General features: G+C 41.9%; 1 protein-coding gene across 7 annotated transcripts in view; it reads right to left on the minus strand.

Annotated features, from left to right (window-relative positions):
• LOC109404762 (LHFPL tetraspan subfamily member 3 protein) overlaps positions 1-26,761 on the minus strand; it is a 79,392-nt gene that overhangs the window by 18,311 nt on the left and 34,320 nt on the right. For all 7 annotated transcript variants that reach the window (XM_062854524.1, XM_062854525.1, XM_029870289.2 and 4 more), the window contains exons 3-4: positions 15,666-15,799; positions 15,187-15,313 (exon numbers count right to left, since the gene is read on the minus strand). In XM_062854524.1, coding sequence (XP_062710508.1) covers positions 15,187-15,313; positions 15,666-15,799 — 261 coding nt within the window. The remainder of the gene's footprint in view (positions 1-15,186; positions 15,314-15,665; positions 15,800-26,761) is intronic.

Here is a 26,761-nt window from a genome sequence, read left to right on the forward strand (position 1 = left end):
ATCCGAAAATTGGTCGTATTTTAAGAAATAATCCAAAGAAAAAATCGATGAAGAGTAAACAATCAATGTAGGGTATGAGCGCCATCAGTAATCTCACGCTTCCATATTCAATATTCATCCTATTCGAAAACAAGTGATTACGGCACCAATCGATTCTGTTCTTTTTGATTACATGCGTGCTCACTTCCAACAAAAACTACAAAAATAAGAAACAAAACAAAAACAGTGCTTCAATCCTTTGTTTTTCGTAGATTGAAAATGCCACATGCTTAATAAGGGAACCAATACCCTAGATACGCCTGTATGATACTAAACACGAGATCTGGATTAGAAGGAATGCCTACAAAAAACCCAGGGGTTTAAACTATTTGTTTGAAAACTTTTCATCGATTTCCAAGAAATTGGCACAAAATACCTTTGACAGAGGAACCCTTGAAAAAAAACCTGTTTTTCTCTGTTCGGGACATAAATCACTGCGACCAATATAAGATCTCGTTATAGCCCGTGTCCATGGTATAGTGATTGTCATGTTACTTTATCACTTTTGAAAAGTTTTATTATGATAAAGGTTTTGTTACAGTATCTGGTCATTTTCAATTTAATCACCTTTTTCAGTCAAAATCGAATCCTTAACGAAAAAGTCAAAAAATGATACTGATAAGAACCAAGGAATCCCTTGGGGATTCTCAGAAGATGCTTATTTAGGATTTTTTTTTCCGAAGAATCGCATTTCTAAAGATTAATTATTCAGGGAAGTGCTTCATTTTGGAAAGCGTAATAGAATTGTCACTAAAACTGTTTTTTTTTGCAAACGGAAATATTTTGCAAAATGTTTTACGAATGAAATTTTTTACGTTTTTGGTAATTGAAAATGGCTGTCCATGTTGACAAAAACGGAACATACCTGTGAACAATTTAGTGAATTTATTAATCTGCCTGGAAGCATCTCAATTTCCTCAGGAGACGCCAACTACGGAAGTCAGTCGTTCAAACGAAAGCAAAACAACCTTTCAGAGATCGTTGTTTTATGCTGCAAAAAGCTTTTGCCCCTCTTCGGCTCAGAGGCATTTCACCAAACTAAGAACCGGTTTGGGCTGCCGTGCAGTGGCCGGTCATAGACTAGCGACTCGTCCGGTGCTGCTTTTGTCTGCTGCTCTTGACACATGTTTATGAGCGTGCACAACACGGCCCGAAGACAGATGGTGAAAATCGAAGAAAGTGCTTAGCAAGATCTCGCGACGACTGTCGCGGACGTAACTCCTCCTTTACATACCTACCTGACTCTATTTTGTCGGGATTGCTACTGCTACTCTACCACACATGGCGGTAAAAGTGAGATGTCGTCGCTGTCGTTCACCTTCAAAAGCAGACGCTGCTAGAGTTGCGCTTGATCAGTCGTCGTTTGCTTCACTGGAGGCTTGCCTTGTTGTAAAAGAGGAAGGAAGTTGGGGACATCGTTTCCAGCGTTCGTGAATGGTTGCCCCTTAGAGTCTGCACAGTTATGTGGGTCAATATCAGCAGACTTGAGTTTGAGAAGTCGTTTTATCATTCAAGTGAAGAGTGCATCTTCTAAACCCTCCTGGGTAAAATCTCTCGGAACAAATAAAATGTAGGGGGATTAGGGGCATAATGGACACCCTAAGCAAATGACTAGGTTAGGCCTGTATAACAGACAAAAACTTAACATATTATCAGTTGGCTTACAACTTTAACTTGTTTCCTACGTATTTCAATCGTTTACAGCAGGTAGAATGTCATTATTGTGAAGAAATAATGAATTGTAAACCGTGTGTTTTTTGGGGCTGGCAGGGAAGGTACGGGGCGAAATGGACACCCATCGGGGCATAATGGACACCCCTGCATATTTTATGCTAATTCTTTGGTTACATCGACCAGTTAAGTAATTTTCCTACGGAGATCAATACCACAGATATAATACTCCATGTTAGACGAGTTTACATAACATCTAAGTTATTTAAATAACCTTTAGGCTAAAATAATCGGATTGATTTTTTGCAAACTTTCTAAAACGCCTAACAGTATGCAATGCGCGTACATCCATTCGTAATTGCAGTGTTCATTTCGCCCCGAATCGACTACAACATTAAAATTGTTATTTTAAGTAAATTCTGATCAAAAATAAAATACTGCATCCTTTGCTAAATCTTCGTATACATGTAGATAAGGAAACAATTCACTTGTTTTTATGGTGGACACACTCCAACACTCGTAAGACCTTATTTGATGCTGCTTCAAAATTATAAGAATTTCACCATATGAAAAACACATTTCAATTTGAATAATATTTTGGTTATTTTGGAGCAAAATATTTGGTACTTTTGAAAAACAGAACCATGACTTGTTCATTTACACTTATGCATTAAAAGTTTCACATAAAAGTCAACGGTTTCAGCAAAAACAGGGGTGTCCATTTCGCCCCGGGTGTCCATTATGCCCCTAATACCCCTAATCCATGAATTTACTCTGTCGATTAATCAGACCTGGTACATTTTACCTGGCATTTTACCTGGTCAATATGCACTATAGAATACAGTAGTACCGTTTGTGGTAGAAAAATATCCACACCACACCATTCTTCTGAATTCTCCTATCTTCAAAACCCAGTCTACTATTCATTTGCTAGAAGGGAGCTTTCTGGTGCAATACAATTATAACTAGTATTGCTCCACCACCAGCAGTGAATGACCTTTACTTACTTTCAGCAAGCCTAAAGCGAGTAAAACGATCAACAAACGAGTTTTCCTTTCAAACGGCAGTCGGGTTAGGTAGGTAGGGTATATGGATCATTCCTTGGCCTAATTTGCAAACCGCCTTGACAATTTTGACCATAACTCATGAATTAATAGCACTAGAAATAATATGTTGACCCTATTACGCACTCTAGGCAATGCATGTTTTACCAACTGGAAGTAAACTTACGTAAATATTCAAGAATTTACTTAACTAAGTTGAAAAGATTCGATGTGATGGTATGCAACGTTGGTCTATGGTACATAAATTGGCCTATTAGTGGATACAACGTTGGCCTATTGCTTTCCATGCACTAGAACCACTTATTATCTCATTTTTTCAATATTTCTGCTGAGGTATTATCTCTGTTTGTTCACCAATCATACTTTCAAATTACATTTTCGGAGCCAAATTTTCAAAAAACTATAAATAAATCACTTAAACTTAAGTTATTTCTTTTTTAGTAACGAAAACAATGCAACCCGATTATTGTGTTATATTTTTACAGTCACCGCACACAAAATCTATCTTTCTGTTCGTTCTTTCTGGTTCTTACGCAAGCAATGTTGTTGGCGTCACTTTATCGGTGTTTTTGACGTCACTTTACTGATGGGCCAAGATTTGGGTACATAGTGAAAAAAGTGTCCTCAATATTCGGCCCACATGTAATTTGTAAAATAGTTATTATTCGTCAAAAACAAACATACAAATTCAAAATAGCATCTTTGACCGTTGCATCAAATGTTCAGTTATTGAAAAGGCAATTCGAAATATTCCAGAATCATGCCATTTATGATCATGTGTATAGACTACCCACTAAGCCGAAGAATCATGGCGTCTACAAAAGCTAAACAAAGTGACATTTTCATACAATTTTAATACTCCAAAGTGCTAAAATTGAAACGAAATGTTACAGGTGTTTGGCGCAAAGCTTTTCCGATATCCAGTTCGGCGTGTTTGTTTGAGTTTTTGGATAACGTTAAGATAGGCCGAACGAGGGGACTATGCCAACGAAGCATCCCGATACCCTACTAGGTACTCTAGCGACCATTTGTGGAAAATGAAGTTTTCACCTAGTTTCGCAAGCGTTATACTGCGGATAACCAGCACGCTCTGCACCAGAGAGTGATTTGTGCAGGAAACCAGTTCTCTGATAAACCCATAAGGAATGGATGCATCCTCCGAGCGAGTGAAAGTGAAATATACATTCCGGTGGAAAGTGAAAATCGGTGCACGCTTCCTAGGCTTGTGGATTAGGTTGATGTGTTTCAGGTTAGGATTAGGATGAACGGATGAAACTGAGAGAATAAGATATAATCTATGCAATATATTGCTGCAATTGTAGATTAGTTAACTTACTTTCTAACCTGACACACTAGTATTAGATGTTTCGCTGTTACAAGTAGAGCCTTTTCTTTGCCCTGCCAAGAACAACAATAAGGTGAATGCACTGACTCTCGTACTGCCCCTATTCAAATCAATCACGTAAAGCTTTGTATAATAAAAAGTGTATACAGACTACGGTTTTTGGTTGATCCTTCATCGCGATCCCGTTGGTTTTGTAGACATAAGTTAAACTGATAAGATCAATTGCTTTCTTGAGAACTATAGCCCAATCAGATTGCGCGTATTATATGGTTTTGCTTCGTATTATGGCGATTCGCAATAACCATAAGGACGTGGTCGGCACGTGGCAGTAACTATGGATTGTACGCAGGCCTGGAAAGCGTCAGTGACGTTGACATACCAAATTGGGAGGCATGTGAGTTCAAATGAATAGGTATTCCAGATCAGCAACTCTCGCTGAAACCAGCCCACTATTTACACTTTGTCTTCAAAAATGCTATACATATGTGGCGATTTTTAGAAAGTTCTTGCCAAAAAAGTAAGAAAAACTGCAGTTAACCTTTGAAAGGAGAAAAAAACATCTCTAATTTTTTGATATGATATTTATAAATGTCCTAGCTTTCAATTGATGCAAAAATTTTGAAAATCGGTTGTTGCTAACATGCTAACAGTTTTTGAAGAAACTTTCGAGTTATAACGGTTTGAATCGGCCACCATTTTCCAAAATCGAGGGATCAGCAGAAACTGCAATGGCTCTAGTGGGAGTCCAACGATTTGAGTAATCAAATGCATTTTCCTTACATTTTTGGAAATTTATCTACTTTTTTATTTTGAGAAACTCAATATGTTTTCGAAATTCTTGTGAAAGTTTCTATCTGATAATTTCTTGCAAGGTTTCTTTCACAAAATCTTTCAAAAACTCTTTCAGAAATTCATCTATGGGGTTCTTAAAAAAATTCTCAAAGAATTTCTCGTGAAATACTTACGGAATCCTTTGAGAAAATCAAATTCAAAATTCTTCTGGAGATTTATCACGAAATTTCTCGAAGGATTCTCTTAGAAATTTCTCCAGGGAGGCTATCAGGAAGTTATTTAAGAATTTATTAAGATTCTACAAGAATTTTATTAGATTATTTTTCACAAAAAAATAAGAAATTTCTGATGATGATAAACCTGGGCGAGAAATTTCTGCAGATATTCTTTTAAAAAATCAACAATTTTCTTTAAGGATACCTTCAGAAATTCCTCCAAAGATTCCTTCAAAAATTCTTCTATGGGTTGATACATCTATTTCTCAATACTTCACTATTTTTCCTGGGTTTCTCCTGGACAATCTTCAATGAATTTCTTAACAAAATTCTCCAAAATTTTCTTCACAAATTCTTGTAGAAATCCCTGCAAAAATACACTTAAGGATTACGGATAAGGATCTGTCATGGATTCTTATAAAAACTCACGAGATGAAGCAGCCGAGGGCTGAAAATCTCGATAATAAAGAAAAATAATAATAATAATATAGAAACCCCTGTAGAAATTCGTTTAGAAATCTTTCCAGCGATTCCTTTATAAATTTCTCTGAGAATTCCTTCAGAAATTCTTCCAGGATTTTTTTTTAGAAAATCATTTATAGATTCTTTTAGAAATTCGATCAGTTTCCTTCAGAAAGTCTTCTACTGATTTCTTTAGAATGAAAAAATGTCGATATTAGAAAATCTTCCATTGATCCCTTCCGAAATTGGTTCATGTTCATTAGAGATTATTCCATAAATTACTGCTAAAACTTTTCTACAAAACTTTTCATCCTCTTTAACTCTTCCATGAATTTGGAATAAATTCAGTTTTTTTTTTTCAGGTATTCCGTTAGAAAATCTGTCACTGGATTCTTTCAGGGATTTCTTCAACCATGTGGGGATTTGTTTTGGAAAATCCTCCAGAGATTCCTTAAGAAACTTTTTCAAGGATTCCTTCAAAAATTCTCCCTTCAAAAAACCTTCCAATGGTTCCACAATTTTACAGGATTCAGGAATTTCTTCAGAAACTGCTCCAGGAAGTCTTTCAAGAATTTTTCCATGAATTTCATCAGAAATTCTTGCTGAAATGTTTCTCGGGTTTTTGTCAGATATACCTCCGGATCTTCCTGCAGGAATTACTACAGAGATTCTAACATGATTATATTCAGTGATTCAGCAGGACTTTGTCCAGAGATTTCAACAAAGTCATCTTCATGATTTCCTCCTGTTATTTCTCCATGTCCATGATTCGTCTAATATGTTAACTGAAAAAAATCTTGAAGGGTTTCTTAGAAATATTTTGATTAAACTTTAGAAGAGGCCTTTTGTAAAGTTAATGGAACAAATTGAATAAATCATCGAAAATTTGTAACATAGATTGTTTGAGGGTCGCTGAAAATTATCAAGTAAAAAACACACAAATTTAAAAAATCGAGGGAAATTTGTTTCTTAGAAACACCAAATTCCAACTAAATAAACTTAAAAAGAAAATAAATCAAATTTTCAGCAAATTAACAATGTTCAATTGTCGTGGGGCGCCAATCAGGATGCCTGCCAAGGGCGCCATTGAACCACGCTACAGCTCCGATAAAACTATAGAATAATTCCACGCCATGAAATTAGTCAATAGCAAACCTACCAACACAGACCTGCCTGTACAAAAAATGTTCGAAATACTCAAATGCCTCTGAAGAAAAATAGTAAAAGTTCTATTTGCTACTGGGGATTTTAAGGAAACAGAACTTTTAAGTACCCACTGATTCGATTCTACAGCTACAATACTCGGAGCGGATGCTAGAGATTCGTAACTAGGGTGACTAAGGTCATTATCGGCAGGTTTGTTCTCTTCGTCATGGGGGAAGTTTGCGGGCACATAACTCCGCCTGGTCGGGAAGGATTTGAGGCCAACTCTGAGTCCGACAAGTTAAAAAAAAAAAACATGACAAAGAGAACAAAACTGCCGAAAATGCGTAAGCTCCGCTATATAAAAATACTGGTTTATCCTGGTTTATATATTTTGAACTTCACCGATCATGCAGGAGTACTTCTTGCAGTCATCACAGACCGCAGAGGACAAGCACCTGTTAAAACAATGGTTACGGTATAACTCAATGGAGCGCGTTGTAGTAACCAAACTATCCAACTCTCTTGGAGTACCATTGAAAGCGAGTTATCCATAGGACGTGTTCGCAACTAAATTAGTACAGGTTCCCCAGTCTGTTGAGCTGAAATATGCAAAGAATGGGCACTTCTCATTTGACGACAACTCATGACAAATTCTACTCAAGCAGAGTTAGGATATGTACAGTTCTATGTTAAGCTATCCATGAACTGTACTACCTTAATATTTCATCGAACTGAAACCGCTCAAACTAATATTTGATCTACTTCGGATGATGTAATCATGATAGCAGCACTACCTAAAATCAACGAAAAGATGCTGAAAACTATATGCAACAACTTGCTTGAAAAAATCCAGAAGAATAGATTTAACCTACTGTTGACGTTATCCTGAAGTCTAGCATGCTCGAGGCACGACATGTGAATTCACCATTTCATGTATAATGCAAAAGCAAAACTGGTTTCACAAGAAGTTACGCTACGAAATGATATTAAGGTAAGCCACTTGGGCTACACTATTTTGCATAAATCTACAAAAATGAAGACTGCAGTTGTCCTTTATTTACGATGAAAATTGATCTGAGGTATCCTATAAAACCAATATAAACCTTTTTAAAACTACGTGGTCTTCAAAATATAAAAAATGGGTGTCGCGTGTTCTGTTAAACTGAGAACACTTGAGAAGCCTTTCAACGATAAACGACAAATCATATATTTACGTTGTGGATGATAATATGTCTTTATATTTTTTTTATAGATCAAGGGGTGATCCCTGATGATTTATTCTTTAAAAAGCCATTTTCCCATGGTAAATCATATGCAAAATTAGAACAGCGAGCGCTAGAATAAAGTCTCTCTACAGTTGATATGGGACTGAAATTGAACCCAAACAATTTACTGGAATAATATCCCACGCAAAAAGGTATTTTATATTCTATTGAGTAATATTGTCGGAAAAGCTACATGCGCTTCTATAACCAGCTAATTTTATGATTTACTAGCTAACCCGGCAAACCTTGTATTGCCCATTTTATTTGTGGCTCTTGCACTACGACACAGTTTTTCGAATCTTTTCGTTAATTTTCTTAACTTGATCTACATACGTACAATGTACATAACCACCATGAGTACAAATTGGACATTTAAAAATCTTGTTGATCATTTAATTCATTTATTAGTTGTTAGCTCCAAAGGGAATGTAAACTCATTTGTATATGTATATGCATGCCGGATCCAGAGGCACGTTATTTTCCATTTGGTGCATTTTTCCCCATCCGTTTTCATACTTCAATATTCTTGACTAAGTTCATACTTCTATTAGAACATGCTTCCTATCTGAGAAACACGTAGTTCGTATTGATTATTATTTTATACTTTTGGTTGATTTTTCATGTGAAGACCCACTCTTTCATAACAGTGCAAAAGAACAGCTTACTTTAAAAGAATTAAAAATCTCAGATAATGAACGCTGTTTGGTGGTTTGGTTTCTAACCAACGCTTTATCAATGTAACTCAAAAGAACACATCGACCATAGAATTGACAGTTCAACTCCCATAAACTAAACAACAACGCCACTCGAAAGAAAAACCTTCGATAAAAAGAAGGAAACATTTAGGTATGTTGTAATTTTAAGCAATTGTAATAACCGTCGACCATCCACTTTTTCCTAGTTATGCAAAAATGTCTATTTCATTTGCGTGAGAGCCCCCACCACTCTTTGGAAGGGCTCACAATATCATAGACATTCCATGCCTTCAAAGATGTCCACATGCTAAATTAAGGATGGTGGGGTATTGCTCCCAGATGAAGGAGTGGTCACAGACCCTCAACTTTTGAAACATTCCTTGCCTTCAAAACACTCCACATGCCCTGAACGATTTACTGGATTAATTTCTCAAAGGTATTCCTGGAGGAGCCCCAGAATCTAAACTTGAAGAAATGCCTGGATGAATCCCTGGTGGAATCTCAATGAAAATCCCTGGAGGAATTCCTGGAAATATTCCTAAAAGAATTCCTGGAGAAATTCTTAGAGCGATCCCTAGAGGATTCCCTAGAGAAGCTCCTGAAGGAATGCCTGGAGACATGCCTGTGCGAATTCCTGGAGGAATATCTAGAAAAATTCCTCGAGAAATCTTCAGAGGAACTCCTGGAGGAATTTCTGAAAGATTTTCTTGAAAAATCGCTGGAAAACTTTCAGGTAGAATCCCTGGAGGAAGAATTTCTGGAGATATTCCTCGAGGTATCCCTAGTGGATTTTCATGAGGTATCTCTAGAGAAAAAAAAACCTGGAGAAATTCCTCGAGGAATCCTTAAGAAATCTCCAGAGAAACTCCTGGAGGAATCCCTGCAGAAATGCCATTAGGAAATTCTGGAGGAATTCCAGGAAAAAATCTTGGAGGAATATCTGGATGAATAATTGGAGTAATCTTCATAGGAACACCTAGAGAATTCTCTGGAAGAATCTTTAGAGGATTCCCTGAAAGAATTTCAGGTAAATATCTGGACCAATTCCTGAAGGAATTCCTGGAGGAAATGCTGGTGGGATTCCTGGAGGGATCCCTTGAACTAATTCCTGGAGAAATCACTGGAGGAATCCTTAGAGTAATACCTGGAGGAGAGATTTCTGAAAAAAAACCTCAAGGAAACCCTGGATAAATTCCCGGAGAAATCCCTGGAAAAACTCATGGAGGAATTACTGAAGAAATTCTTGAAAGAATTTCAAAAAGGAATCCCTGGAGGATTTTCTGGATCTATTCTTGGGGTAACTCCTGGAGGTATACTTGGTAGCAGTCCTGAAAGAAAGGCCTGGATGAAATCCAGAATCCCTGAGGTAAGTTCTGCAGGATTTCCTGGGGTAATTCCTGGTGAAATTTTTGAAGGTATTCCTGGAGGAGTCCCAGAATTAAATCCTGAAGGAATGCCTGGATGAATCCCTGGAGGAATCCCCATAAAAATCCTTGGAGGAATGTCTGGGTATTTCTAAAAGAATTCCAGGAGGAATTCCCAAAAGAATTCGTGGAGGAATTCCAAGAGCAATCCCTAGAGGAACTCCTGAGGAATGCCTGGAGGAACTCCTGCAGGAATTCCAGTAGACATACATGAGAGAATTTATGGAGAAATCTCTAGGGTATATCCTTGAGCTATCTTCTAAGGAACTCCTGGAGGAATCTCCAGAGTATTCCCTAGAAGAATTTCTGGAGGATTTTCTTGAAGAACTTTCTGGAAGAATCTTTGGGAAGAATTCCTGGATGAGTTCCTGGATGAACCCCTGGTGGAATCGCTAGAGGAATCTACATAGGGGAATGCCTGGAGGAATTTCTAGAGGAATCTCTTGCGGGCTTTATAGAGGAATTCCAAGGCGAATCCCTGTAGGATTTTTTAGTCAAATCCCTGAAGGAATTCACAGAGGAATCCTGAAACAGCTCCTGACGGAATTTCTGGATGAATGCCTAGAAGAATTCTTGAAGTCATTTTTAAAATAATTCCGAAAGTTATTCCTGAAAAAATTACAGAAGGAATTCCCGGGTGAATTTCTAAAGAAACCCCATGAGGAATTCCTTAGGGAATCAGTGGAAAGTTTTTAAGCGAATTCCTGGAACAATTTCTGTAGAAATCGCTGGTTAATAAAATTTTGAATAAATCCATGTCTAAAATAATTTCTAGACGAATAATTTGAGGAACAATTGAATGGACTCCTAAAGGAAAATATGAGTGTTCGCTTAGTGTAAGACAAACCCAATTAACATAAAAATGGCCCCAGTTAACATCCGGGGCAATTCCCCCGGAGACTTTTTAGATATGTTGATCAGGATTTCCTCAAACATTCTAATATGCATACTTTCTGATTCTGATTACATAGAGTCTTCCATAAGTCTTCCATTGAGAAGTTATGGATTCCCTAATGAATGTTCCGCTAATTCCTAGAAAATCGTTTCCTCAGAAACCTTCCGGTTGGTGGCAGCCCTCTCAAGCCAATTGTCCGGTCCTCCCGGGCTTGTTTTCTCGGGAAGAAGTCGGCACACCACGGGAGTTAGAAACCACAACCTTTTCTCGGTGGCTATCGACACCAACCTTGCCAGCCACATTACATGACGTGTAAATCTTATTATTTTAAGTGTGGAATTATCCTTATAATGTTAAAATACACATTAATAAAAACAAACAAAAAATCTCATTATTTTTATCTGTGTGAGTCATGTTTTATCTGTATGAGAGGCTTTACCTTTACCTACCACCTTAGAAACATTTCTGGTCTTCACAAACCTCCACATTTCTGACTAAGAAGAAGTTCAACTTTCTTAACTGGGAAATACACAGTTTGTGTTGAATTGTCTGAATAAATGTTATCTTTTGTCGATCTTTTCTTCCTAGAACGCCCACAATGTATTTAATGCGAAAGAATTACCTATTTTAAAAAGATGGAAAAATCTCAGATAAACTATTTAGCAGTGTGACAATGCGGGAATGATGATCATTCTGCCTAATGGAATTTGGTTCAATGACCTTCTGCCTAATGTCCTGGTTTAGGCCTAATTCGGGATATTGTTTATTCGGCTGCAAAACGTTTGGCCTAATGGTCTTTAGCCTTTTCATGTTTGGAACTCACAATATTATTGACATTTCCAGCCTTCGTAAACCTCCATGTCAAATAGAGTTACTTTTGCTTTTTTCGCTTTTTTTTACTGCTTTGTAACCGTTGGGTTACAAATTGTTGGTTTTTGTTTTGTATTGTATGTTGAGTGTCGGACCCTTAACGTTTCTTGTGTTTCAACAGTAGGAAAATATCACAGAAGTGAAATTAATTATGCAACATGGCTGTAGATATGAGCGGCAACGAAATAACAAATGACGGGAAAGGGACAAAATTTGAATTTTAGCGGCCATCGCCTTTAATCGGCAACTATTACTAAAAGACGTCCGTGTGATGTGGATGTTCTAACCCTTTATAAGGCAGTAGCAACTATATTGCCACCTATAATTTTTATTTATTTATTTTTTCTGCTTGATAACAACATAAGCTATCGTAATTCTTTTTCGGTTCACTCATACGTATGTTTTTGGTTCTGAACTAAGCTATAATCACAATTTAGGAACTGTTTGTTGACTGAAAACGGTAAAATTTCACTAAAAAAATAAGCTCAAACTTACTGTAAAACCAATGATTTTGTTAAAATTTTAGGAAAAATCAAATTACAGGTTTACATGAGCTAAATTAATGGGTTTAATCTTCCACTTCGAAATCTTTTTTCAGGCTGTTTGTCGCAGTCTTAAGAATAAAAGTGCCCCAATGGACAGTTTTAAGAATTTTGCCACCTAAATTTTTGAGTGTTCTTTTAAACAAAAATGGTTTTGTACATTTAATCATGCATATAATCATTTCTATAATAGCATGCGTTTAGTTTTATCGACCTTATAAATTCGGTTCAAGAACCCCTCTCCCCTTTCCTAGCAGGACCTAGGCTGTGCTATGGTGAAGAGAACTGCGCATGTCAATTTGAATACTCTGCACTATAGCTGGAGACAGTTTTTAAAATGTACCATCCAATAGGTCCTCTTTGTTTAGACCTTTTAATAGGTCTCCGTCCAGCACACGCCTCGACCTGTGGAACCGGGAACGGTTCTCGCGCCTAACTATAAATGACCGTGAGTACTCATAGGAGGGCAATAGCTCGGGACGAAGGCCCTAAACGTAAGGGAGCTTTTCCCAAGGTGGTTAGTCCACCACCGACCAATTGCATACGATGGAAGAAGCCTGCCTCTTCCACCACCACCCCCCCTTCCTCAGCGAGATTTCTGGCCGCACAGCTCGACTGGTGACGCTTTGTCGGCCAACGAACCCCGCACCAACAGTTAGCAACGGTATTTATCTGTACAAACGATAGATTTAGGACACACGTCAAAGTTCCCGTGTCCCTTTCTGGGTTGAAGCGGCCGATACCGTGTACTTCTCGTCAATCTCTGAAATCACACGTCAACAACATTGTCTTCTTGGAAATTCAAATTTGACGATTGTTGAGGTCACTGGAGCACCGCACTCTAGATTGGTTTTGTTGCTTTTGAGTTTTGCGCTTCTCTCTCAGCTCATTTCTGTTTCATTTGTCTGGGAGCCCCCCTTTTCAGTGGGGGGAGGGTTTTCACGCTATGCTAAGAACTAGAGATGGGTAACTCACTCTCGAATCGACTCGAAGAATCGATTCGCGAAACCAATTGAGTGAGCCATGACTCTTTTCAAAAGAGCTACGATTCGTTGACGTTCATAACGATTGCAAAAACAAATAGTATGACTGCGCACCTAATGATGATTCGACGCAAAACATCGCAATTTTTTCAATTAATATGGGTTTCATACTTATATTATGTGGTCGGCTCGCACCAGTAGTGATTCGATTCTTCGGTGGAATTAACGAAAACCTGCGAATCCTGCATTTCCTGCACTTTATTCTCAGATGTTTGTGCAGACCGTCAACATCCGTACCATGCAAGTGAATTTTCTCGAAAACTGGGTAGATTTGTACGAAAAGGAGTCGGCTCACATCGAAAATTTACATTTTTTTCAAATCCCGGAAATGAGTTACTGAATCGATCAAAAGAGACGACTCTTTTTTGAGAGTGAATCGGGTGCGATTCACTCTCAAAATTGAATCAGTTTTCTCATCTCTACTAAGAACCTTCCCCGGACCCAAAAGTACCCACATACAAAATTTCACACCGATCGGTTCAGTAGTTTCCGAATGCATAGCGGTCAGACAGACAGACAGACAGAAATTCATTTTTATATATATAGATATATAGATTAAAAGTAGAAATCATATACGACTCCTTGGAAATTGATTGGTTAGAAACAGAGCAATCAACAGCAATTTGATTTTCAAGATTCAAAACAAATTGTCATACCTTCAAAACTCCTCTAATTCATTATTGCATCATCAGCCAAGGTAAATCTGCAAAGAAAACTTCCCTTCACGGTAGGCAACTTGTGTCATTACAGCATGCCCTCAAACAGCTTGCAAGGCGTTACCCAAAGGTATTACCGAAGAACTTCGCCACCGTCACTTACTAAATTGCTCCCCACCTGCACGGTGAACGCTTCCAAGAAAACCACATTGAAACCAGTTCGCTTCCAGTTCGGTGGCTCTAAGCTAAAAGCTAGAGATGGCAGTGGTGCTCTCGCGGAGCAATTACCTGCTGTAATTGGTAAATTACCGATGCTACTCTTCCTTTCACTTATTAGCGCGCCACTACTGGATCTGAGCCTACAGCAACGCGAACCGGTAGCAACGCAACGCATTAGAGAAGAAAAAACCGAAGTTTCTGCGCAAGGCTGTATGAAACCATTGGAAAGTCTCACGTTCTCAGGGAAAGAATTGCGGAAGTGCACTGCTTGGAGATAAATTATAATTGAAAGAGTGCATGGTGTGGTCGTCAGTCACGTCAGTTCACGGTTAGCCGAGGCCAACAAGATGGTCGCTGCTATTTCTTCCACCCCATTAGAGCGTTCCACACCTCGCTGACTTCTGAAGCTCTAAAGAAGCCGCTTGGTGATTACGCCACGATCAAACAAAGGAAGCGAAACTAGAGCAAACCGCAGACAGTGCTGACTGGTTAATGCAGGTGACTCGAGTTGTTCTCTGTAGATCATTGATGGAGATAACATTAGTCCAGAAATGATGATCATTGAGCAGTAAAAATGTAGTGGTTTGGTAGTCAAAATTGTAAAAATTTAAGACAAAAAAACAAACTATCCAACAGAGGTTTTAAGACCTATTACCTCGCGAGAACTATATGGTAAATTAATTAGTGCACTGACCACTTTTTTGTATTTTATCAATTATATATTTGAAGCCTTTGAAGTGAGGCTTCACGATGCATAATTTGAGAACCACTGATCTAAAGAATGTATAACACATAAACTAACAAAACAATACATTATTAGAAATTGATAGAAAAAAAACTTACCGGACAGCATTTGCATCCAACCGCAAATGTGAAAAACTGTGGTCGATTTCATGAGCACCATCAACAGCAGACAGCAGATCGCTAGAACCGATGTAGCGACGGCCAAACCGCAGAACACAGTGGCCACCTAAGAATGAGAAAAAGTAGTCAAGTAATATAATTCTCTTTTTGACCCTATTCTCCCAGCAATTCGACACTTTATTTGCCATTGATAGAGCGACCGTAATAAACTCCCATCATCAGGTGAGTAACGGATTGCTTGTCCCATAGGCGCTAACGGAAGCCCCAAGCAAAGAAACAAAACCATGCTACTATTCTACTTAAAATTCGAACCGCCGAGCGGCACGCAGCGGACTACTTAACCTACTTCCCCCGACAGCCCGACCGACCAACAACTCAACGCGTCGGTGCTGATTTATTTCGCGCACAAAATGAGGTGAAAACACACGTAAAACAACACAGCACCAAATAGAACCAACCTGGAAAGCTATGGACTGCATCGCCAGCAGGTCTTCGAGTTTGCCGCTGCAGCTGTCGTTGAGGTCATCTTTCTGGCAGATTTGCCACAGGCCGAGCCGCCCGCCGGCGTCCGAGTCCGAATCGCCGACCCATTCTGGAAACAGGAGGTGAGAGATGGGAAATTGAAAGATTATTAAGTGCGGAATGATTGGGTGTTATTTTGGGGGAAGTGGAAGTGATTTCGATTAATTTATTGCAATAATTATATACTAGAGATTCATGGGGAAGTACAACATTATTCGGGCAAAAATAGGTATAATTTAATCAGCAATTTAATTTAATGTTGTGATGTTAGCTTAAAGTTAGTTTGAATAAATTGAGGCAATTGGGTGTTTTAATTATTTTTTTAATTTGGAAACATAACTCATAGGGTGCCGAATCACTTGGACTGTGGCTGCTATTTTGGGCACCAATAGAAATGCCCAAAATAGAAATCCTGCTTAGATGGTCCTCCAAAAGCCTTTTCGTGTCTATAGACATTAATCAACGGAGCAGTGAGTACTGCAGCGCTGGAAGTGAGAAGGTACATATATGTACCCGCTCACACATGATCCAGAAATGGTTTGATGGGAGTCCAGAAAGGTGACAAACATTCATTTTTCATTTATTTAGTTAACATCAAATTCATGATAATACTGAATCAACAATTTGCCGCCATAATACTCGATTTGCAGCTGCAGCTCTCCAACGTCGGTCACGCCCAACACTCGCCAGATCACGCTCCACCTGTTCCGCCCATCGTGCTCTCTGCGCTCCACGCCTTCTTGTACCAACCGGATGATTAGCAAACACCAACTTTGCAGGGTTGTTGTCCGGCATTCTTGCAACATGCCCTGCCCACCGTATCCTTCCGGCTTTGGCTACCTTCTGGATGCTGGGTTCGCCATAAAGTGCAGCGAGCTCGTGGTTCATCTTTCTCCGCCACACACCGTTCTCCTGCACGCCGCCGAAAATCGTCCTTAGCACCCGTCGCTCGAAAACTCCGAGTGCTTGCATGTCCTCCTCGAGCATCGTCCACGTCTCGTGCCCGTAGAGAACCACCGGTCTTATTAACGTCTTGTACATGGTACATTTGGTGCGGGGGTGAATCTTTTTTGACCGCAGTTTCTTCTGGAGCCCATAATAGGCACGACTTCCACTGATGATGCGCCTTCGTATTTCACGGCTCACGTTATTGTCAGCCGTTAGCAAGGAACCGAGGTAGTCGAATTCTTCTACCACCTCGAAAGTATCCCCGTCTATCGTAACATTGCTGCCAAAGCTTGTCCTGTCTCGCTCAGTCCCACCTACCAGCATGTACTTTGTCTTAGCCGCATTCACCACCAGTCCGACCTTTGCTGCTTCACGTTTCAGGCGGGTGTACTGTTCTGCCACCGTTCCAAATGTCCTAGTAATAATATCCATGTCATCCGCAAAACATACAAATTGGCTGGATTTCGTGAAGATCGTACCCCGGCTGTTGAGCCCGGCTCGTCGCATAACACCTTCCAGGGCGATGTTGAATAGTAGGCAGGAAAGTCCATCACCTTGCCGTAGTCCCCGTCGAGATTCAAATGAACTGGATAGTTCACCCGAAATCCTTACGCTGTTTTGCACACCGTCCATCGTTGCTCTTATCAGTCTAGTCAGCTTCCCGGGAAAGCTGTTCTCGTCCATAATTTTCCATAGCTCTGTGCGGTCGATACTGTCGTATGCCGCTTTGAAGTCGATGAACAGGTGATGCGTTGGGACCTGGTATTCACGGCATTTCTGGAGGATTTGTCGTACGGTGAAGATCTGGTCCGTTGTCGACCGGCCGTCGATGAAACCGGCTTGGTAACTTCCCACGAACTCATTTACTTTAGGTGAAAGACGACGGAAGATGATCTGGGATAGCACTTTGTAGGCGGCATTCAAAATGGTGATCGCTCGAAAGTTCTCACACATTAACTTGTCGCCTTTCTTGTGGATGGGACAGATTATCCCTTCCTTCCACTCCTCCGGTAGCTGTTCGGTTTCCCAGATCTTGACTACTAACTGGTGCAGACAGGTGGCCAACTTTTCCGGGCCCATCTTGATGAGTTCCGCTGCGATACCGTCCTTACCAGCCGCTTTGTTGTTTTTGAGCTGGTGGATGGCATCCTTAACTTCCCTCAGCGTGGGAGTTGGTTCATTCCCGTCCTCTGCTGCACCAACATAGTAATTTCCTCCGCTGCCTTGATCCTCCGTGCCTACATTCTCTTCGCCATTCAGGTGCTCGTCGAAGTGCTGCTTCCACCTTTCGATCACCTCACGTTTGTCCATCAGGAGGCTCCCGTCCTTATCCCTGCAGATTTCGGCTTGCGGCACGTAGCCTTTGCGGGATGCGTTGAGCTTCTGGTAGAACTTGCGTGTTTCCTGTGAACGGCACAGCAGTTCCATTTCCTCACACTCCGCTTCTTCCAGGCGGCGCTTTTTCTCCCGGAAGAGACGGGTCTGCTGCTTCCGCTTCTGTCTGTATCGCTCCACATTCTGTCGGGTTCCATGCTGCAGCATTATCGCCCGCGCTGCATCCTTCTCCTCCAGAACCGCTCTGCACTCCTCGTCGAACCAATCGTTTCGTCGACTCCGTTCTACGTACCTCTCAGCTGCGTTGTTGATGGCTGCTTTGATTGTACTCCAGCAGTCCTCTAGAGGGGCCACATCGAGCACACCCTCGTCCGGCAACGCTGCCTCGAGATTCTGCGCGTATGCGGTGGCGACATTCGGTTGCTTCAGCCGCTCTAGATCGTACCGGGGCGGCCGCCGGTAATGTACGTTGTTAATAACGGAGAGTTTTGGGCGCAGTTTAACCATCACCAGGTAGTGATCGGAGTCGATATTAGCGCCACGATAGGTCCTGACGTCGATAATGTCGGAGAAGTGCCGTCCATCAATCAGAACGTGGTCGATTTGCGATTCCGTTTGTTGTGGTGATCTCCAGGTGTAACGATACGGGAGGCTGTGCTGGAAGAAGGTGCTACGAATGGCCATGTTCTTGGAGGCGGCGAAATCGATGAGGCGTAGGCCATTTTCGTTCGTCAGCTGGTGGGCGCTGAACTTTCCAATCGTCGGTCTGAATTCCTCCTCCTGGCCTACCTGAGCGTTTAGATCCCCTATGATGATCTTGACGTCGTGGTTTGGGCAGCGGTCGTACTCGCGTTCGAGCTGCGCGTAAAATGCGTCTTTGTCATCATCAGTGCTTCCGGAGTGAGGGCTGTGCACGTTTATTATGCTAATGTTGAAGAATCGGCCCTTGATCCTCAACCTGCACATTCTTTCGTCGATCGGCCACCAACCGATCACGCGCCTCTGCATGTCGCCCATCACTATAAAAGCTGTTCCCAGCTCACGTGTGTTGCCGCAACTCTGGTAGATGGTATGATTACCTCTAAACGTTCGCACCATAGATCCTGTCCAACACACCTCCTGCAGCGCTACGATTCGCCAGATACGCCAGAGGAACTTCGCTACTGCACTTTTTCGAAGAACATGATCTCATCGTTCTCAACGATGGATCCAACACCTTTTTCAACAACCACGCTTCATCGGCCATTGATGTGACAGCGGTGAGTCGGTCGCACGTCAACCGCTTTCAATGGAATGTCAATCCCGATCTCTACGGTAGTGACCATTTCCCCATACAGATAACTACCATGGCTACCCCGCCGGCGATCACTCGACGCCCAAGGTGGATTTACGAGAAGGCCGATTGGGACAATTATCAACGAACATTTCGTGACCTAGCCCGGAATCAAGAGCCAACAAATTGGACAGTCTTTGCCAATACAATCAATGAAGCTGCCAAGTCATCCATTCCTCGCACAAATAACCAACCAGGTCGTAGGGCCCTAAATTGGTGGACGGACGAAACTCGGAGGGCTGTTAAAGCTAGACGGAAAGCATTGCGTGCCGTTAAGCGCATCCCTACGGGCCACCCAAACAGAGAGGAAGCTCTGCGTATATACCGACTTTCGCATCTTGAATGCAAGAAGGTAATTGCAGATGCAAAATATACGAGCTGGGAGATGTTTCTAGAAAGTATGAACGCATCGCAGACCTCAGCTGATCTCTGGAGCCGGATAAACTCCATCAGTGGGAAACGACAGACAAAACCGCTGACCCTTTGTCTTCAAAACACACCCATCTCAGACCCCCCTGCAGTAGCCAAGGCCCTTGGTGAATACTTTGCCAGTCTGTCAAGCATCAGTAACTACAACGAATCTTTCAAGCGTCGTACACAACCTACTATCAACTCAGTAACATCCTATATCGTCCCCGAAGATCCAGACAATACGCAGATAAATCAACCTTTTTCTCTCGGTGAGCTCCTTTTCGCGCTGAAGTGTTCCAGTGAAAAATCCGCTGGCCCGGACGGCATCGGCTATCCCCTCCTTAAAAACCTCCCCCCTTCGGGAAAGTTACACCTACTGGAGCTTATTAACAAATCATGGACCACCGACACCCTCCCCTCGGAATGGAGTGAGAGCCTTGTCGTTCCTATTCCTAAGATAAATACGGATACTCGCGATCCTTCCAAATACCGACCAATCGCCCTGACCTGCTGCATTTCCAAGGTGATGGAGAGGATGGCAAACCGAAGGCTGAAACAATTTCTGGAATCCCATGACCTACTGGATCATCGACAGCATGCTTTCCGTGCTGGCCATGGAACAAGCACCTATTTTACCCAGCTCGGAGAAGTCCTTCACTCAGCACAATCGAACGGCTTACACACTGAAATCGTTTCACTGGACTTGTCCAAAGCTTTCAACCGGACTTGGACACCACTAGTTCTACGCCAACTAGTTGAATGGAAGCTATGCGGTCATATAGTTCGATTCGTTCAGAACTTCCTGTCTGGACGCTCCTTCCGAGTTGCTGTTGGAGATACTTCATCCGAATCCTTCTCCGAAGAAACCGGCGTACCGCAGGGGTCGGTGATAGCTGTCACACTCTTCTTAATTGCCATGAACAGTATCTTCAACAACTTGCCGAAAGGAATTTACGTATTCGTATACGCAGATGACATACTTATCGTAGTATCTGGCAAAACACCAACTCGGGTCCGGATCAAAGCGCAAGCGGCTGTTAACGCCGTTTTCAAATGGGCATCCACAGTAGGATTTGAGTTATCTGCCTCCAAAAGTGTACGATGCCACGTCTGCCCCTCAAACCATCGTGTTTCCGTGCCTATCACCGTTGACGGGCAGCTTATTCCCACCAAAAAAACGGTAAAAGTGATTGGTGTAATCATCGATCGTGGGCTCACCTTCCGGCAGCACTTTGACTCGGTCAAGCAGAACTGTCGTACACGGCTCAATTTAATCCGTACTATCTCCCGTCCCCATCGGTCGAACAACCGAAATATCCGGTTTCGCGTTGCGCATGCGATTATCGACAGTCGGTTAACATACGGTCTTGAACTTACGAGTCCTGCCAAGAACCGTCTAATAACAACCCTCGCACCCGTGTACCATGGATACATTCGCACCATATCTGGACTTCTCCCTTCCACGCCTGCCGACTCTGCTTGTGCGGAAGCTGGTCTCCTTCCTTTCCGCTTCTTTATATCCGCAGCAATATGCAAAAAAGCTGCAGCTATCATCGAAAAAACAACCGGAGATGAAAGGATCTGCCTCCTCAATGAGGGGAACAGTATCCTCCGTACGGTCGCCAATGTAGATCTCCCCGCAGTGGCCAGGATCCACTGGAACGGAGATAGTTGTTGGCACTCGCCCAAACCAAACACAGACAACACGATCGCAAACCAGTTCCGTGCAGGGGACAACACAATCGCACTTCGAGCGACCGTTTTAGATTGGCTACGCTCCAATTACCCTTACCATGATCACCGCTACACCGACGGATCGCTGTCTGTCGCTGGCGTCGGCATCGGGGTCTGCGGTCCCAATATGTCCATCAGCCAGAGTCTTTCACCACTCTGCTCGGTTTTCTCAGCGGAAGCTGCAGCCGTGTATATAGCCGCCACCAAACCATCTAACCGTCCAATAATTATCCTAACGGACTCGGCAAGCGTTGTGTCCGCTTTGCAGTCGGAGAAACCTACGCACCCTTGGATTCAAGGCATATTGCTCGACGCTCTGCCCGGTACTACCCTTGCGTGGATTCCCGGGCACTGTGGTATCCCCGGAAATACAACCGCTGATCATCTCGCAGGTTCCGGCCACTCATTGCCTCGCTACAACGAAAGTGTTCCGTTCGACGATGTAAAAAGATGGCTAGCGAAAATCTTCAGGGAATCCTGGAACACCGAATGGGCCCAACAGAACTCACCGTACTTGCGAAAGATTAAGCCTTCAACCGACCGCTGGGAAGACCTCCCCTTACTAAAGGAGCAAAGAATAGTATCGCGTCTAAGGACTGGGCATTCGCGTTTCTCGCATAGTATGAGTGGTGATGGCCCTTTTCGCCGAATATGTACGTATTGTGATATACGCAACACCGTGGAGCACGTAATCTGCGTTTGCCCGTTGTACGAGTTTCCCCGGAATATCCATGGGATCTCTGGCAGTATCCGTGACGCTTTAGGAAATGATAAAGCGGCTTTGGCATCACTCATATGCTTTCTAAAAGATGCTGGTCTGTACGACCAGATTTAATTCGAAAGTGCAATATCCGCAGCAGTCTCACCGAATCATCGAACAAGAAGTAGTTGGATTTCCAAGAGAAAACTCATCACACCACCCCACGGACCAGCGCTTCCTCTCTTGCCATTCTGGCATTTTGGAGATTCCAGAATTATTACTTTTAACCCACCTTTTTTGCTGTTCCTATACGTTGTACAAGTGCCTTTCATTACTGTTAACTGTGTATATAATAACAAATTTGTAGATGTCCTAGTGCCCCCTAAATGTTATCGGCGAGACCCCGTGGTTGGGCTCGGAAGGTTTTCCCCTCAGGATCACCTTTACTTCTTCGGAGACGCCCCTCTGGCGCTCCCTTGTTGAGGCACCCTTCTGGTGACCCATAACTTGACAAAGTGTTGAACTAGCGTAAGTTAAAAAACACTATAATAAAGAAAAAAAAAAAAAAAAAAGCGCTACGATTCCGAACCCGCGGTCCTTCAGTATATCGGCGAGTATGCGGGTGCTCCCGATGAAGTTGAGAGATCTGCAGTTCCACGTACCGAGCTTCCAATCGCAAGTCCCTTTTCGTCGCTGTGGTCGTCGCCATTGGTATCGGTTCGCATTCTTCTCTTGTTGATTTTCCGGTGCTAGTCTTTTTTACGGCTGGCTCGCAGGGCCTGACACCAACCCACTAACCCAGGGAGCTGGGCCTACCTTCCCGGAAGCTACGGGTTCTGCATTGGCATTTCCTCCAACTACAGTGCTAAATAGCTAGGCTCGAGCGCCAGTCTTCGCCGGGGGTGGTGTTTTTAATGGGCGCCCAGGAGATAATATTTTACCTGAGCTTCCACCCCCAAAGGTGACAAACGTAGAAGTCGGATCTTGACGCAGAGCGGAACACAGGAACCTCTTTTTATGCAATGAAATGAGAGTGCATAACACAAAAATGAACATAAATTAAAACAGGGCATAAAAGGAGGGAATTTTGTTCATAAATTAAGTCAGCATTTTAATTGAACGAAACAATTCTATAGATCTCTTGGAGGTTTTGAGATTAAGCCAAGGAGCTTCCCTGGGGTTCAGAGGGGCCTATGAGGAGAAGAATCCAGGAGCTTTCAGGGATGTTTTGGCGGGCTACAGGAGGGCTTAAGATGGTTTCAAGTAGTTGTAGGTGCGCTTTGGAGAGGATTTCAAAGGGTTTCAGGGGGGTTTGAGATTTGTTTAAGGGGAATTAATTCCCGTTCAGAGGCATTGCAATAGGCTTAAAGAGGATTCATGGAGCTTCAGGGCCGTGCTTGAAACCTCCATGAAAAACCTCAAAGTGCTCCTGAGACCCCCTGAAACCTCCACAGAACCCGCTGAGGCCCCGGAAACCCCCTGAGACCGCATGAGATGCCCCTGACATACCCTGGAGCACCCTTGACACTCTTTAAGGCCGTTTGACACACCCTTGACACCCTCTGGAACTCCATTGGGACTCCCTAAAATGTCACTTAGAACCCCTCGGAGAACTCCTACAAAAGCCCCGGCGACAACCCGGCGACCACCCTAAGACCCTGAAATGCCCCTGAGGCCTCTGAAGCTCCCCTGATATCACTTTTAACCTCACTGAAACCCCTCTTAAAACCCCTGTGATACCCCGAAACGCCCCTAAGATCTCCTGGTAGTCTCAAAATTCACCTCAAACGCCCTCCGGGAACCCCTATAAAGCCTCCTGTGACCCACTGAAATGCCCGTGGGACACCTTGAAACGCTCCTGAGACAACCTGAAGCGCCCCGTGCATACTTCAATTCAGAAATTAATCTTGGGAAAATATTTACTGATTCTCGGTAAACCGAGATTTCAGTAAACCATTACCGAGCCTCGGTGAACTTTGCCTAGATCTCAATATAAAGTTGGCTTGGACATCGTCCACAAATTACATAACACTCTAGGGCAGGATGGAGTACGGCCAAGCGTTACGGTCCATATAAAAATTTCAAGATTTTTATACAAAAAAGCGTTACGCAGGGAGAAGAGGGTGTAAAAAAATGACAATTTACGTAATAAATGGATGCTACCTTACCGAAATATTGGCAAAGTTTGGACGGCATCATGATGGAACTTTTACCGAAATAAGTTCTAAATATGATATGATGATGATATTCCACGAGTGAAAATATTTGATATTATTTTTAAGATCTTTTATTTCTTATATCAATCAAACCAACATCACTGGGCTTGTTAGTGGAATACCTGTAAGTAAAAAGAAAATCGTAAGTACTGTTCCTTTTAATTCCACTAAGAATTTGCATCCTTTGATAGATACGTATTTCGACCTCAACTGTAAGGTCGTCTTCAGTGCCTTGTCAGTCGAGTCGAGTCAAGTACAAGACACTGAAAACGACCTTACAGTTGAGATCGAAATACGTATCTGTCAAAGGATGCAAATTCTTAGTGGAATTAAAAGGAACAGTACTTAACACGATTTTCTTTTTACTTAAATATCTCTTTTTGATATCGATATCAAAATATGCTATTATTGAGCTCTTTTCCTCTACCCGGGTAGGCAATCCATTTGCTGAGGTCGGCGATTTAATTTAAGTGTGTAAGACCCTTGGAACCCCCTGAGACCTCATTGTACTCCCTGAAACCCGCCGGGGCATCTTGAAACGGCCCTGAGACCCCCTAAAATGCCCCAGAGTCCTCTGAATCCTATACTGAGATCCCCTGAAACGCAACTGAGACGCCCTGGTATCCCCCTAAACTACTTTGAGACACCATTGAGATTTCCTTGTACCCCCTGAGATCCGTTGAAATGCCCTTGTGACCAGGCTTGTTATTTGCTCCCACAATGTGCCTCAAATGAACGTTTTTGCTCTTTTTATCCTTGTGCGTTCCTACCGAAGTCGTTGGTGCGGGAGCGATACACAAAGAGAAAACGGGAGCGAGACAAAGAGAAACGTTGAGCCACTAGAATCAACACAAAGTGTAATTTTTTTGTACCTCAATTTTGAGGAACCCGGTAAGTTGGTGACAATTTCTATGGCGTTGTTCACAGTATGAGCTCGCCGATCGGGCGGTATCACATAATTGCACACATAAAGACTTGCGAAATTGTTAATAAATGATTTGTTATCACAAACATATTCATGTTCACTCCCGGCGTGCACAAAGTGCCTCAATTTTGAGGAACCGCACGTTTTTGAGCAATCAATCCGCACGTTTTTCGGAGTCACAAGCTACAAGCAGGAAGGGGAAACAGAACGAGAAAAAACGCTCTAGCTTTGAATGCGGGAGCACGGAGTAGATTTTTTGTTCTCTTGTTTTGCTCTGAGGAGGATTCCATGCCTGCTTGTGACCTCCAGGAAACTCCCTTCCACCCCAAATTCCTGATCATAATAATGTTGGACCTTTAAAGTTGATTTTGAAGGATTAGTGTCTCTGAATATTTTTTTTCTATCTGTTTTAACGAGATTTGTTCATCTCGGGACCTGCGCTTTACTTCCCTTCCGAAGGAAGAACTCTCATGTTGTGAGTTTGTCGGGAGTTGGGATTCGATCCCAGGTCCTTGGTGTGATATCTTTGAATAAGTTATATGGTATGCTAGAGCCCTCTTTTTAGGTAGAGTAAGGTGGGGCAAAAGTTCGACCCTAGTTGAAAATTCAATTTTTTGAAAAAAATCGATGCAAATAAAAATAAATGAATACCGTGTGGTGATTCTACCATCCATGAGCTAAAATTTTGCTGAACAAAGTTACGCCAAATATCTTTTCAATTTTGAGTTACAACACCTTTTGTATGTATGCGTCTTATTCGAACTCTTGCCCCACCACTGGGGCAAAAGTTCGAATCTAGTGTTTGTGGAATTTCGCTAACCGTAGCACACTATGTTGACACTTTGATAATAGAAATACCTGAAACCAATTAATATTTGATGTTGGAACTGGAATACACTTTAAAGTTCGATCTGGATTTTACCCAAACCAGGGTTAAATTTACTACACCAAAAATTAGTAGTTTTCCGCCAAATTCAGATAAAACAACACATTTTTTCGACTTTGATCGCATTTTCTCACTACTTCCATTATTTTTAGAGATGATATATACATTTTACACAATAGGTTTTTACCTGAAGTTGCCACATGACTCGAACTTTTGCCCCATTATGTGTTAAATATGATTTCCAAATCTTTTTTGCAAAAAGTTATACATGCTAAAGCATCTTCAAAATATACCTAGTTACGCCCCAAAATAAAATACCGAGTTCGATTTCATTACAAATCCAATCCATGCGTTGGAAGGACCATCGCAAATTACATTTTTTCGATCAAAAACCAACATTTTGTCATAACTTTTCAAAACACTGATCAATTTTCATAATTTTTTGAGTGAAAGACTCTTCTTTAAAAAGGTTTCGAACAACCTTGACACCCGAAAAAAATAATTGGAATTGCGCTCAAAAACTTCAAAAGAAACTCTTGCCCCA

Source organism: Aedes albopictus, chromosome 2 (assembly GCF_035046485.1).
Source record: "Aedes albopictus strain Foshan chromosome 2, AalbF5, whole genome shotgun sequence".
Classification (NCBI taxonomy): Eukaryota; Metazoa; Arthropoda; class Insecta; order Diptera; family Culicidae; genus Aedes; species Aedes albopictus.